At 33.0% G+C, this 17,271-nt stretch overlaps 2 protein-coding genes across 2 annotated transcripts in view; one reads left to right on the top strand and one right to left on the bottom strand.

Annotated features, from left to right (window-relative positions):
• Positions 1 to 17,271, bottom strand: part of nudC (nuclear distribution C, dynein complex regulator) — a 287,264-nt gene that overhangs the window by 229,249 nt on the left and 40,744 nt on the right. The gene's annotated exons all lie outside the window — the stretch shown is intronic.
• Positions 2,293 to 17,271, top strand: part of LOC140437796 (uncharacterized) — a 48,495-nt gene continuing 33,516 nt past the window's right edge. The window contains exon 1 of the mRNA XM_072527541.1: positions 2,293 to 2,496. Within this exon, the coding sequence (XP_072383642.1) occupies positions 2,467 to 2,496 (30 nt within the window). The 5' untranslated portion in view covers positions 2,293 to 2,466. The remainder of the gene's footprint in view (positions 2,497 to 17,271) is intronic.

Genomic DNA, 17,271 nt, shown 5'->3' with positions numbered 1-17,271 from the left:
CAACTTGCATCCCTTTGAACTGCGAGGTAAATTGAAAAGCGTCCAATTGGACACGCACATACTTTTCCCAATAAAATTTAAGACTCTTCTTTAAATAAATGGATTTCAATGGGCTTAGAAAAAGGGACAGTGGACAGACGAAAGTGAAAGTCGACCTGGTAACTTTATTAAGGAAAAATCACCACTTGTTCTTCGATCATCACCAAATATTGTTCGATTTCGTTAGTGAAGGAAGCTTCACTACCACAAGTAGTTATATTAATTTACAAATATATATAGAAAATAATATTATATTAATCGTGAAATAAATTCAGGTCTATTCACAAACTTCACTTTACCAGAGTCATATCATCATATAATCTTTTATAAGTTAAATCTTGATAAACACAGTGTGAATATAATTTGGTAAACTACAGTGTAACGTTGGGCGCCAATTTGTAACGTTCCAACGAACATTCATTGGACGTCAATCTATGACGTGCCAACGAATATTCATTGGGTGGCAATTTGTAACCCTTCGAGGCTCAATTTGTAACATCCCAACGTTGAGCTGCTGTTGTCAACTTGTAACCGCAAACCTTAGTTTTCTGCTACAACCCGACTAACATCACTAACAACGTTGGAGCGACAAATCGTTTCCCGTTGGGACCAATTTTTAACGTCATAACCCCTAATGTATCAATTGCAAAATTGCTACATTAGACGTTATACGAAACACTCCCTGGCTAGCTCACTCAGGACGTGAATATGGCCTACTCTGGAGCAACACACACAAACAAGTAAAAAGAAGAAACAATACACAGTTAAATTAACACATGTTTATTAAAATATTAAAAAAAAATGACAGAAAAATACATGTTTAAATATTATATTGAATTTAAATAAAAATTATTCGACTTCTTGCTACAGTGTTACATTATAGTAAAGAAAAATGTTTGTCACCAAATCCTAGGTTTTATCCTGGTCTTTTCTGCTATGATTGTTAGCAAGCCATGTTGTTAGCTGTGGATTTTCTTGTCCCGGAGTCAACTCTCCTATCGGAATGGTAGTGCCATTCTCAGGCCGGTTGGTCTTCTGGATGTTAATAGAATTTGACCCGCACCTGAGAAATGTATCCCGGAGGTTGACTCCTAATCAGGAGACGACACAACAATTGGTTATTATACTTTTACAGAAGTCGTGAAGAAAATCGACATTTTTATAAATATAAGCCATTATATCGACTTTTGTATCGAACGGGAAGGGGGAAATGTCAACAAAAAGGAGTCTTTGACAGACAGTTAACCAACAATGCAATGACAATGTCAATAGCATTAAACTAAACAGAGAATAAAGATGGCACCTCTCGTTCCAAAGTAACAAAAATAGAGATGAAAATAAAATTCATTCTTTAGAAACTTGAGTAAAAGATAAAAATGATGATTATTAAGAAAATAGGAAAGGTAGATACTGAAATATATATATATATATATATATATATATATATATATATATATATATATATATATATATATAAAGAAGATAGATTTGGACGCCAACTGGTTTTTATACCAAATACCAGTAAAAATGAAAAGAGAATAATGAATCAATTAAGTAACGACATAATTCTGATACAATCTATATCTGAGAAAATATATAGAAAAATAAGAGATACAATGGAGGATATAGAAGAATATGAATTATGACAGAAGATATGGAAATTGGAGAATAGAATTAACGAAATATATTAACATAAGAAAGAAAGCAGGCAATGTAGCAGTTATAACGCTACAACAGTGCCGTTTTGTTTTTTGTTTACAATAAAGGCTTCCATATTTTTTTATTCCCGAGTTATTGTTTACGAATTATTAATTGTCAATAGATTTGAATTAAATAATTAGGTTTAGAATTTCCCTGAACTGGAGTTCTAATCCAGTAAAGATTAGATTTTTTGATTTATCGGATTTTTAATTAGCCGTAACCACAACTTTACTAATCATTGTATGTTGGAGAATTATAAAGGTCCGTTTGTTATTTTAGTAATTTAGTAACAATTACGTAGTTGATTTTATTTATGAAAATGAATTTATTTATGAAAAATTATGAATTAATCCGAAATCAACAATCTACAAAAATACCGTGAATAAATTACAATATGTATTTATTTCACTTTAATTAAAAAATAGTAGATTTGGCACCACCGCGGAAAACACCATCCTGCAACAAAGCTCGTGCTTTCGGCCGAATGCGCTCGATCTCCTGCGACCGCCAGAAAACTTATGAAAGAAAATGTGGCCGAGATGCTGCGTTAGAACAGTAACCAAGTTGCGGTCTTCGCAAGTGGATTTCTAGTCTCGTACAGACGAACAGTAAAGAGCGCGAAGAGAGTGGTGTGAAGTGGATTGTTATTAGGGGATTGTTCTACATAGCTTCTTTTTTTTTAAATAATTTTTTTGGTTTTTCTTCATGTTCGTTCATTGAGGAAAAATGGAAAATAAAAATTTTGTCCCTGATAACGTAAGTTTTGATTTTTACAATTTTGAAAAAATATATAATTCACCAAAATAATAGAAATAAAAAATTGTAGTGTGCTACTCAAAGATATGAAGTTGTTTTCAGCATTTTTAAGAATAAATTTAAACATTTGTGGTGTAGCATTATAAATATTTATTAACCTTTGAATTTTTTTCTATAAATTTATTTATTGGGAATGAACTACACAATATTGTCAAATAAATTCTTCATTATTGACATTTTAGCAACAGGAATGCGAGCCATCTTCAGATTTTAAAATGAAATGTTTAAGATTAAAAGTAAACTATTTTATTTATTGGATCATTACTTTGGCAACTATTTATTTACTGCCCCAATTATAACATAACATAAAATACAAGACTAGTTTTAATTTTCACAAAATATAGTCATCTTGACACGTAATTCTGAAATATAAACTTCAAAAATAAATATTAAAACATTCCCTGCCACATTGATCCAATGTGGCAGGGAAACATGTTGGTTCCACAGGCCACGTTGGTCCAATGAGATAAACACAAGTTTTGTACTAACGGGCTGTGTTTTACCGATAATTTAATATGTATCGAGCGGTTGGTGCTTACATAGTAGATATCCATGGAACTGGACCATAGAGGCGTAAAAAGTATGGGCTCTATACAGAGTTTGTGCAATTTATGGAATCTAACAAATGTGGTTCATATTATTAAAACACATGCATTTACAAATGCCAGATAATACTTATTAAAATATAAGATTGTGTTTATACACAAGAAAAGATGTGGAATAACTAATAAAAACGTTATTTGTATACATACAAAATATTCCTTGTAACAGGGATCTATCTACCTTTTTTAGTTTTGTTCATAGCATACTGACGGTCGTTTTTTTGTAATAATTTTGGCATATAGTTTGTCGTTTGGAGTTTACTTCCATTATTATTAAGCTTTCTGTCAAGCTGATGGTGATTGGTATTTTCCATCGTGTTGCTGTGCTTTCACTGTAAATAACCAAATGTTTCACTATCTCGTTTTTAACCACGTTATTTGTTAGAGTATATAATTGTAAATAGATGTAATTAATACCAGTTCAAATCCCAATTTTTTAAACCACTTGACGCCTTTCCTAAGAGTATTAGAGTAAGCTCCTATTTGATTGGACAATTTCACAAGACGCTTCGACCATTTCATTACCGTGTTAACTAGAAAACATTTACATATTTCTTTTGTCTTTCCAGATCGTAATAGTAGCTCCATCCTCGTTTTAACTTTCTACATAGAGGTGTGTCTGCTAGCCCCAGTGTGTGGCAGTATAAGCGTACTTTATATACTAAATTCCCCATTAGATACAGTACAACGCTTTTTGTAGTTACGTTAGAGACTCTTCACTCTTCTTCATCAATCTTCTTCTCCTGCATATTGGTTAAAGTTGGAAGTATATCCAAACCCAGAACATAATTTAAATATTTTTGTACTGTTTAATCCCAAGCTCTCCTAAAGGGTAATGGGGTGCCATTGATGCAGATACCTTCCGAGACGTATAAAGACTTTGTAGTCCAAATTTCTACATGGGTTCTTAGTTATATAGCTTTTCACAAATTTTTGGAATTTTCACTAAACCCATCTAGGCAACCAGTCATTTTCCAATTTCAGTATTTGTCGTTGCAGACAAGAGATTGGTGCTGTGTCTGCAGCCACTAGAGTTCCATACTTTTGTTTGGTTATAAATCAGACTAATGACCCAGCTTACCATCTGCTAATATTCCCAGTTTGTTGTTGAAGTTCGATTCTGGATTCTGGATCTTGAAGATCACGACTATGTTGTGTCTAATTTTACCGTTTTCCTCTTTATAAACCTTCGAATAGTTTCCTCAGTCTCTAAATTGAATGAGTCTCATTCATTTACTGAGCTATATCCATATTTGCCATCAGAAGCTTCGAATTGTTCGTATGCTTCTTCAGAATATTTTTACACCTTGTTTGAAACGTCTTCGCGATTTTGATTGTTCTTGGCAGCCTTTCTTTATGTAAAATATGTAACTTTTACTGGCACTTAACTCAGCAGCTACTTTACTCAAACACCAACGGTGTTCACCTTTTTGAAAATTTATTTGATAATTTTTAAACCATAATTTGAATGCAACAAGCCAATATGATGCATTAAGCTTTGGCGTTCGTATTTGGGCTTCGACATTTGTAAAATAAATCAAGACAAATGAGTCATGAATAGTTTCCCAAAAACTGCTATTTACAGCTAAAATCCAATAAATCAATGAGTATTTAAATATTGTTCTGAAGCTATTTTCTTGTGGCATTTTAAATTAATTTATATTTAAATGGGAATAAGCCACAATTAAAGGTTAAAATACGTTTATTGACGTTTCAATTTCCACTTCGGAAATCGTTCTCAAAATACAAACATTAGTAAATTTTAACCTTTAATTGTGGCTTATTCCCATTTAAATATAAATTGAGTATTTAAATGTTGATAATTTTCAAAAAATAATTTTTTAACAAATAGGATGACAAAACTCAAAATTCTATTGCTTTGCACATTTTTTCAGAAATATTATAAGCACAAGTTCAGTGACGCAGAGTCAGTAAACCCAACATATGTTAATTACCGCTCACTTTTAAATTAGCATTATGAGTTTTATTGATTTTTTACGTGTTCTATCTCAGAATGCGAATTGACGTTATAATAGTTTACAGGTATTACAAATTACCTCATCTACTGTTTATCTTGTGGCAATAACTTAAGGGGAATGATAATATCCGATAGAAAACCTGCAGCAAACTATTAATGGACGTGTGGGATATTTATACTGACTATTAAACAAATAATATCTAAAACTCAAATGACAAGTGGCTGTCAAATGACGTTGACATTCTAAAATTTGCTGCTTTATTGTTTCTCAGACTGTATTTTTATAGTTTTATATAATTTTTACTTTATTAAACAATTATTTAAAGTTAAATTATATAAAAACATAGTGCAATATGTTGAAGACGGTTTTTGTTCCATATCAGGCATCGTATTGCATACAGAAAAAGAAAAACCCGAGTCGTTTTTAATTCCAGGAATAGGTTATAAATAGGCAACGGTCCCGATTTGGGGAGTAGTATTTTAATATTTGTATCTTGCTAACAGGTTATTACTCGCTGTATGTAATTGTGTCTAAAGTTTACCTATTTGAAGGTACCAATTATTTAATATAATACCAAGAGATTAAAAGAGAATCCTTTTGAAGATGCGGAAACTGCAAGAATTATGTCACAGTTTCCGGGAAGAAAGACAACAACTTGGCACAGAATTAAAGCATTGCGTCTTAGGTAGCGAACTGCAGCAAAAAGCAAGCTCTTACACCACAACAGAAGCAATCAAGACTTATATTTGCTTTAAACGCCTGTCTTATATTGTTGCTTTGAAGATTTTCTTCCATTTTCTGTATATTGCCGTTTTCGTATTTTCTTTTCTCTGTTCGGCATATTTTATCGGCCCTCCGTCTTGCATCTTGGTAACTTGCCCTTCTTTCTCTGGTTCTTCTTTCCATATATTTCTTTTCTGTATGGCCTTATTACACTCGTCATTGAACCATTCCCTTTTTGTATTTTTCTTTTTCTTGCCTATGATTTTTCTTGCTGCGTCAATAACTTTTGTTTTGATTTCTTCCCAATGTTGTTCGGTGTCTAGACTGCCTGTGTCTGTCAGTGTTTGTGTTATTTCTCTCTCAGAGTTCTGTTTGACATCTTGTTGTTTCCATTTTTGTATATCTAGCGGTTCTGCTCTTTGTTCCTGTCTTTCCCTCCTGTTTCTCTGAATTCTGCATCTGTATTTTATCTGTACTAGGATATGGTCAGATCCGCAGCATGCTCCTCTTCGACTTTGCACATCTTGTATGCTTGTTGCGGCCCGTTTGTCTATCAAGAAATGATCAATTTGGTTGGCGGTTGTTCCTCCATGCATAACCCATGTCGCTTTGTGTATGTCGGGGTGTGGGAAAAAAGTCGAACTTATAATCATGTTTTTTCTACTGGCAAAGTTGATAAGTAATTCTCCATTTTCATTGGTATTTTGATGGAGTGAATTTTTACCAATGGTTCCTAAGAAAAGTTCTTTGCCTATTTGAGCATTCATATCTCCTAGTACGATCTTGATGTCGTTTCTTCTTGAGCTGTCGTATACTTCTTCTAGCAGTTCGTAGAAATCTTTTATTTTCATGCCATGTTCTTCTGTTGGGCAATGCATGTTAATGATTGAGATATTAAAGAATTTTGTTTTTGGCTCACCTACAGTCCAGATTTAAACCCAATCGAGAATGTGTAGGGGGTTATTATAAAACGGTTGTATCGGCGTAATGTTATACGTCAAAATGCTGAAGAGCTGTGGCACGGTATACAACAGGTTTGGGAAGAGCTCTCTGAAGAAGACAATTTCATAGTTCCTTTCACGCAGATGGACCGAAGACTACAAGCTGTTATCAATTCTGATGAAGATATTACACAATATTAATTTTATTTTTACATACCAAAATTTAGTATAGTTTTGGTCCATCCTTTCCAGACTATCGCTTTCTTTCGAGAGTTTCTTGTTTCCTCCATTTTTTATTAACAGAAAAACTGTAGTTCTGCTTATGTTAAAATGTTTTGCTGCCTCTGATAGTGCCCAGCTATCTTTTAATTTGGTTACCATTCTTGCTTTAATATATTGTTGAGTAAAGTCGTTTGTTTTATTCCTTAATAATAATAAAACTAATAACAACAACCTTATTTTATGTAAAAACTATCATTTATATACTCTTTACAAAATGCAGGAATTCAAGATAATATCAAAATTTAGACGTTAATGATTATTACAATTTATGAATTAACGTATGCAATCAATTGTTTGTTGTTTGTTTATTTTAATATTTGTCTGTCATAATAAATATTATATAATGTCAGATCAATCAAATACACTGCTCAAAATGATCAAATCTTACTAAGAGTCGTATCAGTTTTTTAGGAACACCTCCACATAATCGCAGTTTACAGAAATTCTTACGAAATGCAAACCGCAATTGAAAAAGTAATGTCATTGACCACATCCATAATGTAACGTATTTTATTCGATTATTATTAAGCACTCAAATACTATACTTGAGGATATCCGGATACTCCAATGTTTCGAGTTTCCTAATTTCGTAACAATGCTCAAAAAAACATAAAAATCGATTTTTATAGAGAGTTGATCTTCATATAGAAACGTGAAATGTGTATATATATATATATATATATATATATATATATATATATATATATATATATATATATATATATATATATGTATATATATATATAATCCAGGATTTCCTCTTTAGCAAAGGAATGACAACTCACAACAATCTTATACACATTCGAATTAGTTGTGACTGAGGTCCGGCTCTTACAGAAAGCAAAAAAAACGTTAACTGGCACCGTACAAGGCCGGGAAAAAAAATGCAAGGTTACCGTTTTGAAATTTTCGTGAGATTTGTATGGTGTTTCGTGTTGATAGTACGCGTTTTTCGGACGTGACCGAAATTTGTTATTTCGCCGCGAGTATGGGAGTAAGGAATGATGAAAGCTTTGACCTTTGTTTGGAGATAAGAAAACGCCCTTAAGGCACGCGGAAAGGTCTGACAATAACCATTAACTAGACGAAATTTGGTGGAAACTTACACACATTTTGTAGTAAATGTTTAAATACATATATAAAAAAAACAACTTCTTTAAGTACACGACATCTGGTTTGGTGGCATATACATGATTTGAGCGTTGATATATTTAGATAAGTAGAATGTGAAGTCTACCAATTCTTCATCAGTTTTAGCTTTTATGTTTAAATTTTGTTTAAAGGTTTGTGATCTGAGTATAATAAGAACTCTTTTTCAAGAAACAAATGTTGCCAATATTTTACAGCTTCTTTTATTTCTAAACATTATAAGTATTTTGTCTTTTTTTTCTTTAGATTTTCTGTTAATTTATTGGAAAAACATGCCGCTGGCTTACTATATCCATTTTCATCATTTTGTTTCAGTACAACTCCCACTTCTTTGATGCTGACATCTGCATATAATATATCAATCGGTAAATCGGGGTTAAAAATTATCAAAATTGGTTCTGAACAAAGTAAATTACGTAAATTAAAGAAAAGTAAAAAGAGTGTTCTGTTTTTCTTGACATACATTTGTCGAATTGAGAATTTCTCGGTTGACGACGGTTTTCTCGTTAATTTTGTATATACTTCATCTAATTTACTTACCGTTGCACGTCATCCGCGTCATAGCCCGTGAGGTCACATGATACCAACACGAAATATTTAGGCGATAGGTGTGTTCTTTTTTAGAATCACTTTGCCGAGTACACACTTTGGCATTACAGCCACTAGATATATTTTATTATATACGCGTAGAAATAATATTTAAAGATTTCTATTAATGTTAACTTAAAAAAATACACAATAATATGTTTCATTTAATTTGTATAAATGCATTATAAAGCGTTTTTATGAAGAACATTTGTTCGGAACACACTGTAACTGTAATCGAACGAAGGTGATATTTTGGCATAAATTGGTAACACTTATTTGACAGTTGTGGTGTTGACTAATGTTAATAAGTAATGAAAAGCGGCCCAAATTATTTTTAACAAGATTATTTTTTAACTCTGTTTTGTTTCTATTTATTTACATTAAATATTAATTTGTGTTGTTGTATAATCCACTTTTGCAATAATTATGTGACCTATTTGATTTAAAATGAATTTAGGATTTTTTTATACTTTGGTAATTATGTCAACTTCGATCTCTGTCAATGATAATGACGTGCAACGGTAAGTAAATTAGATGGACTGTATTTAAGACAAGAAGAAATTCCCTGATCTCTTTGATTCAGTTTCTGTGTTCTGTAAATTAGTTTGTTTGGTATGAAAGCCATGTGTTGGTTTTATACTGTTACTGTCTGATCGTTTGTAAAGCTCCAAATCTAGCTATCTCTGTGGAACACCAGCATATTTCCTCACTTTTACTGGAAGTCGCTTTGTTGAACTTCTGTCGAAATAATTCTGAGAATTGTTTCTTGGCCTAGTATTACACCCGTTATAGCATGAGCAGCATAACTCTATTATAAACGCTTTTTTTTTAAACGCTCCAAATTTTTTTAAATATTTTCCCGAAGACTTTTATTCTAGATCAATGTTAGTATCAAGTATATATATATATATATATATATATATATATATATATATATATATATATATATATAAGCGGGGATCCTACAGCTTCTGCCGCTTCCCGCATTTCGATCGCCATCTTTTTCTATCTCTCCAAGTGTCTTCATCAATGGCTCTATCTTTCATGGTTTCCATAACACCTTGTATCCAAGACTTGGCTGGTCTTCCTCGTTTCCTTCTATTACTTGGATTGTATTCCATAGCTCTTTTTGGCCATCTGTTGTCGTCCATCCTCTGTACGTGTCCATACCATATTAACTGTCTAGTTTCTATTCTTTCAGACGTTGTATGTACTCTATCTGTTTTTCTTCTAATTTCAGAATTAGGTATACGTTCTACTCTTGATATACGGCAAGCTCTCCTTAGGTAGTCCATTTCAACCGTGTCAACTTTTTTCTTTCCTTTTACTGTCATTTGCCAACATTCTGCTCCATATGTAAGAATGGGCTCTAGAATTACTTTGTAGATAGTCATTTTAGTTCTTATAGTAGCTTTGTTGGACCAAAGTATCGAATTCAGAATTTGAACACTCTTTCTGCCTTGTTGCACTCTATAGTCTATATCTCGTTCCGTTGTTCCTTTACTGCAGATAATACTTCCCAAATATTTGTATTCGTAGCACCTTTTCATTTGTCTAATTTCCAAATCCGGGTCTTCGTCTTCACTGCCTATTCGCATATATTCTGTTTTAGACATATTCATACTCATCCCCCATTTTTCGTATTCATCTTTGAGCTTTCTAAGCATATAATCTGCATCTTCTTCACAGCTTGCAATTAGTACTTGATCATCTGCAAAGAACAGCGTTGTCAGATAATGGTTGTTAAGCTTCAACCCCATTCCCGCACATTTTTGTCTCCACTGGTGCAGTGCTTCTTGGATATATATTTTGAATAGGGTGGGGGAAAGACAACATCCTTGTCTCAAGCCTTTCGTTACTGTAAATACCCTTGAGAAAGTATTTCCTGTTTTTACAGTGCTTTGAGGACATTTATAGATGTTCAGTATTGCTTTTAGATATGTTTTATTAAGGTCCGTTTTCGTCAAGACACTAAATAAGAGTTTTAAAGGAACTGTATCATAAGCCTTCTCCAGATCTATAAATACCAGATGCGTAGGGAGGTTTCGAGCTGTTCGTTTTTCAATTACTTGTTGAAGGGTAAATGTGTTGTCCACGCACGATCTTCCTGCTCTGAAGCCGCTTTGTTCTTCAATTTCTTTATACTCCTCTTCTATTCTTCTTTTCAATATACGACCATATAACCTTCCCAGCGATCTAGTTACGCTAATGCCTCTATAATTTCCGCATTCTTTTCTGTCTCCCTTTTTATAAATGGGGCTAATGTGGGCCAAATTCCAATCGTCTAGAATCGTTTGGCCTTCAATTAAGCATTTATTAAAAATATTCACTATGCTTTCCAAAAGAGCATCCGGTCCATGTTTCACCAACTCGATGGGAATGTCTCCAGGCCCGGGTGCTTTTCCATTTTTCATTTGTTTCAATTCTTTTTTCAGTTCTTCTTTGTTTATCTTATGCACCTCTGAGTTTTCTGTCATTGAGATATGGTCAGGTCTTTCCATAAATTCGTGCCTACTTTCTGTTAATAGCGTTTCGTAATATTTTTCCCACTTTTTATTTTGAATCAGGTTTATATTTCCCTCATCTTTTCTTTCTTTTCTAATACTTTTTATGTCTTCGCATTTCTCTTCCCACATTTCGTTTTTTCTTTTAGTGACTTCCTTCTTTGCTTCCCCGTTGAGTCTGTTAGTATCATCGTTAATAAGAAATAAGGTAAATAGGACAAGTATGTAACTGGGTCACAAAAAAACGCGAACAATACGATAACACCAATCAAACTTCTGTAGGGAAATGTGAGGGCCAAGTAAAAAGATGAAAATCCAGAGTTGCGAAAAGTAATGTAAAAGACCTGTAGTGTATTTTTAATTTATAAATATCGCAGACGAAATAAATTTGGGTTGAGTCTTGTCTTTGTTGTAACTTTCCTATCTCTTTTCATGCACTTTACAAAAATTGGTAGTTGCTTATACAATATGTCGTGATTTACGTGAGAATATGGGTAAAATTTATCTTAAGTAAAGTTTTAAAACAAAAATTACATAACAAAGTGAAATTATACCAGTTGAAATCTGTGTGCGGATACCCCAAGAAGGAAAATTATGGATTCGGTGCAAATGTATAATTGTTATTATTAAAATAATTATTTTATTTAAATTAGCTTGGTTGGTTTCGTAAGAATGTACAGAAATGTGAATATTGATGTTTCTTTAGTAACAGGTAGGTATAATTGGTTTCTCATACATGTTATATTCATTTTTGTATGAAATGGCATCTATAGATAAATGAATTAATGAGAAAAATTAATTTATATAAAAAAATCACGTTCTGATAGTATGATAGATATCTATAAAAAAAAAGAACTGAGATATTAGAACAAAAAGCGAAGAAGACTAGGAGTGAAAAGACAGGGGTGAAAAGGAAAAGACCACAATATGCCTCAGAAACAATGTGTAGGTACAAATAACAGAAAATACAATCAAAAACTATATCAAAAACAAGACAATCCCGTGCAATCAGGTGCCTTACCTGAGTTCATAACACACGGATCAAAAACTGAATGATTCAACATGGATTCCAGGTAACCACAAAAGAAAAAAAAGATTTTCAAGAAAATGTCTCAATAATAACTTCATTCAAACAGAATTCCCAAACCGATTGTAAAATTTAAGATTTTTTGAAGCAGGTTCATATATTTCTTAAGTTTTTATTCCAATATATATTCTCTTGTGGGAGATCCCATTCTTCATTTAGGCTACGTCGCAGATATTATGTGACTTTATCTATGTTTTCTATTTCAACCTCATTGTCATCAGTGAAATTCACTGTAAAAACTTACTTTTTTTTAATTTGGCTGGAATAGTCTGTCGCAGTATTAATAATGATGAAATAATTTTCAGCCCCCGGAAATCTCGGAAAATCCCGGAAAATCAACATTAGATTTGTATATATAGCAGCGCGGAAAAGCTGCAAAGATGTTGTATTGAACCAGATTCTGAGGTTCTTTAACAAAAATGTTCTTCTTCTTCCTGGACCTCGTTTTCCAAATATTTTTCCTTGCAGGATGGCTTGAAGGAGAGCATATCTGGATTCATTTCGCATAATATGTCCGAAGAACTGTAACTTTCGAGATTTGATGGTGGTCAGATAGTACTCGATTCTTATTTAGGTATTCCTCTGAGGACCTCCTCATTTGTGACTCGGTTAGTCCACATATAGCCTCCGATATAGCCACATCTCAAAAGCTTCCAGTTTTCTGCACATATCTTCGTTCAAGATCCAGATTTTTGAAGAAGGCCCCCATCCGATTGAAGGTGGATTTAGCTTTTCCGATGCGTGCTCTAATCTCCTGGTTGGTCCATTCGTCATTTATTATGGTGCCGAGGTAGTCGTAGTGCGTCACTCTTTCTACAGGGGATTGGTTGTCGTAGAGTTGACCTTTTGTTATTCTTTTCTTGCTAATTATCATAAGCTTTGTCTTCTTAACGTTTATATTGAGTCCATATTGTTGACTGTAATACGTGATTTTGTTCATAAGAACTTGTAGGTCTTCTAAGTTGTCCGCAAATACTATGGTGTCAGATCTTACACGAGTCTTTTTTACATACTTATGTGTTTTGTATAATAACAGTGCCACAACATTAGTTATTGTTCCCAGGCCTTTTGTACTATTTAATGGATTTTACTTATAAGTTCATGACCCCCATTTTCTAAGTAATTCTTCATCAATAATGTCCTGACTTGGGGATTTAACGTGGTTTAGGGGTTTTATAGCGTTGCTAATTTGTTTTTAAACCGGCCTATCAATTTTAAAAGAGATTTACTAATATTACTAAGAGTTTCATCTACATCTCAATGCGAAGAATGTTACAAATTTCTATAGTAGTATTTTTTTAATAAATTTTATACTCTGACGCCACTTTTAATTCAAAATTTAATTATTTATCCATCGGCATTACGAAAAACGTTGAACACCAAAATAGATCATAACCAAATACAAGCATTACGAACTACACCTCATTATTATTTCTAATTACACAACGAAAAATATTAGGTTTGCTCATTTCTTTCAATAAAAATACGATTTCCTGATGTTTATTTACGTTAATATACGATAGGATTGCTTAAAAATTTTGTAATTGATCTAAATTAGTCAATATTGGGTTTTGATTAATTTTTCCTTGTTACACATCTAATTTGGAGCTTTCGACAGGTTGAAATTTGATAAATAAATAGCAACATTTTGAAATCGAAATAATTTTAAAAGTAGAATAGAATAACTAGATTCTGTAATACTTGAGTTGAAGGTTTTATATATTTTGTATTAGATCGCGGACGATATGAAGGCTTTGTATGGTATTTATAAAAAACTAGAACGAGGGTCAGTCACAGGATAAAATAAATAATTAAAATTAAGGATTAACAATTTATTTCTTAAATTTACCCCGCATTTTGAATAGTATTTTTTGCCACTTGTTAAAATTTTTATCAGTTAACTTTTGTCCAAATATTAAAAATGAATTTCTCGGGATCAAAATACGAAGTGCCGTTGAAAAGATAAATAAATAATCTTTAAAATGATGTATCGTATGATACCCTCTTCTATTTAAAATTTTACAGATGAATGCCATCCCCTTTTAGGGGGTTGAAATTTTAGAAATGAAATATTTAGAACATGCCCTCTTAAAAATAAAAATTGACGGTTTCAGCTGTTTTTTGTTTGTTACATCAACACGAACAGAACAGGGGTGGAACGTTTTCCGTAGCCTGCTCTCTACAATAGGATAATTATTATAATGGGTACACTATCACAATCACTACGATACTACCACAATATTTCACTACGAGACAAGATCCCAAATCGCCAGCTACGACAAAGAACAGGAGTGGCTGATGCAGTAGAGAGAGAAGCAACACTGAAATGGAACTGGGCAGGTCACGTGGCTCGAATGACAGATAATAGATGGACAAAGCGGATACTGGAATGGAGACCAAGAGATGATGCCTACCGAAGCATAGATCGTCCACCAACACGTTGGACTGACGATCTAAAACGTTGTCATAGGAATTGGATGCAAGAGGCACAAGATCGAAGTAGATGGAAAATTATGAGGGAGATCTATGTGCAGCAGTGGATAAGCGAAGATTGAATGATGATGATGATTATCACAATCAAGAGTCAACATTGATTAATTACATATCTGGATCAGGATCTGGATAATGATTAAATTTAAAATTAGTTTTCCCAGAACTTTCAGTCTGTAAATTCTGAATTTAATATCGAAAATATTCGCGTATTTTAACGATTATGGTGCAGCCTCCCTTACGTAGTTATTTTTCATTTCTGTCCACGATTGTCTAAAATTCGCTTTTCTATGCCATGTTGATCCGGTTTGTTTCCTTATGTCATAGTCCCATCATACGTCTTATACACGTATTTGAACGTCTTCTTGGTCTATTGACGTCTCTTGGATACCACAGTGTAATTCTAGTGGCCCACTGCCATTTTAAAAATTTAATTCTGTGGATTAAATCAGTTATCTTGGATCATTCTATTCTTTTTCGATCTCTACTTCGTTTATAATTACATCTTGAATATCCACTAGCTCATTGTACATGGTTTTTCTTTTTAAAGTCATTTTTAGGCCAACTTCATTACTAGCTGCATTTAGGCCGCTTATAAGCTTGTGTCTTGTAGTTCTGCAGGATTATTACCGACCAGAAAGATGTCGCCTGTAAATCTTAGATGGATGAGGTATTCTCCATCAATGGAAAGGCCTTTATTCTGCCAGGTTATGTTATTGAATACATTTTCTAGAGTTGCAGTGAAGAAGATGCAGATAAGTAGTGTTATCCCTGTATACTTCTATGATTATTCCTAAAAGGTATGGAGTAATGTCGAGTTGTTGTAAAGCTTGCCAAAATTTAAGTCTTGGAACTATATCACGCGCCTTTTCTAGGTCGATGAAGGCTAGATGTACTTCGGTACCAACCGCTATTCTTTTTTCTATTAATTGTTGATGAGTCTAAACAAGTTATCAGTGCAAGATCAAAGATCAAAAATTCAAACGTCAATAAACTTATTTTAACTTTCAATTGCGGCTTCTCTTCTTCTTCTTTCTTTTTAATGACTGCTCGGATGTAATTGTGAACACTATTCCATCCCTCCGAACTTCACGATCATCTCTCTTACAGTCACAGGATTCATACCTTTTTCTTTATACATTCTGTTTCTCTCCACTTTACATCTATTACACTCCAGTATTGTGTGAATAACAATGTCAGAATATTCGCAGTATAGGCATTTATCTGTATCTGTCTTTCTGAAGATGGTATCTGTCTATGAAGATACGCCCTAAAACAGACAATCTACCCAGTCCCTTAGGCTCGGGATTAGCATCTTGATCCACTGGGCAACATCTACCTTGTTGTTACACTCTTCTTGCCATCTTTCCATTGATCTTTCCCTTTCTTTTTTTTTATAGCTGTTGTCAAATGTTCTCTTCTCTCATAGAGATGTCTTTTTTCTACTGCTAACACTTGCAGAGGAACACAACCCGTGTTGTCCACAAGACCTGATACAGTCCTGTAGGCGCATGCTACTCGCAACAGACTCGTTCTGTCTACTTTTTCATAAGCTTAATTAGGTATCTATATCCAAATATAATGAAAAATATTAATAATTGTTTGTATTAATTATTGTGTATTTATACAAAAATTATTGTGTTCTACATATTTAAAGTGTTCAATTAGCGTTTTGGATTTTTTGTATTGTGTGTGAAAGACAAGTTACATTTTCCTACTATCCTTTATATATGTTTTACTTTATATGCCCTGTGGGTGGAGGGTTTAACCCCCAAAACTCCCCCCTGGGTGCGCCACAGTATTATATATAATTAATTACAAATTGTCCTACATATGTCTGTTTAATGTCAAACCTCTTCCACCTTCTATTTTTTTTTTCAGAATCAATTGTAGGATTCGATATATGTTTTTGTCAGTAAAATATTATATTAATTCAAATTAACGACCAAGACAACTGGAGATACTTCAGTCACTTATTGTCATCATTTAATTTCAGTATTTCTTAAAAGCGACCGATAGTTGACTCATCAAAGGCAAAATGTCAAAAGTTTATTTGGAAATTTACACCGAGTCTTTCACAATCACAAACCGTTACGTCTCATATAAATCAAGAAACAAACCAAACGTTACAGGTTCATAAATATCGTGAATGTACCTTTAATTTGACACTGTTCAATAAATATTTCGTATTATAAGTTAATAATATGCAATTATGTAATTTGCCATTTCGATAATTGAACAATTTTCCGTTGATTTATTTATATAACGGATATCAATTCACAATTGTTTTGTTTGCGTCAGATAAAACAATACAAAAAAAATGAAAGGAAACCAAACGGCAAGTACTTATAGGAACAAAAATGTGTTTCT

The sequence above is a fragment of the Diabrotica undecimpunctata genome, chromosome 3, assembly GCF_040954645.1.
Source record: "Diabrotica undecimpunctata isolate CICGRU chromosome 3, icDiaUnde3, whole genome shotgun sequence".
Classification (NCBI taxonomy): domain Eukaryota; kingdom Metazoa; phylum Arthropoda; class Insecta; order Coleoptera; family Chrysomelidae; genus Diabrotica; species Diabrotica undecimpunctata.
The sequence above is the reverse complement of the archived record's forward strand: the minus strand, read 5'-3'. Positions and strand labels throughout refer to the sequence as shown.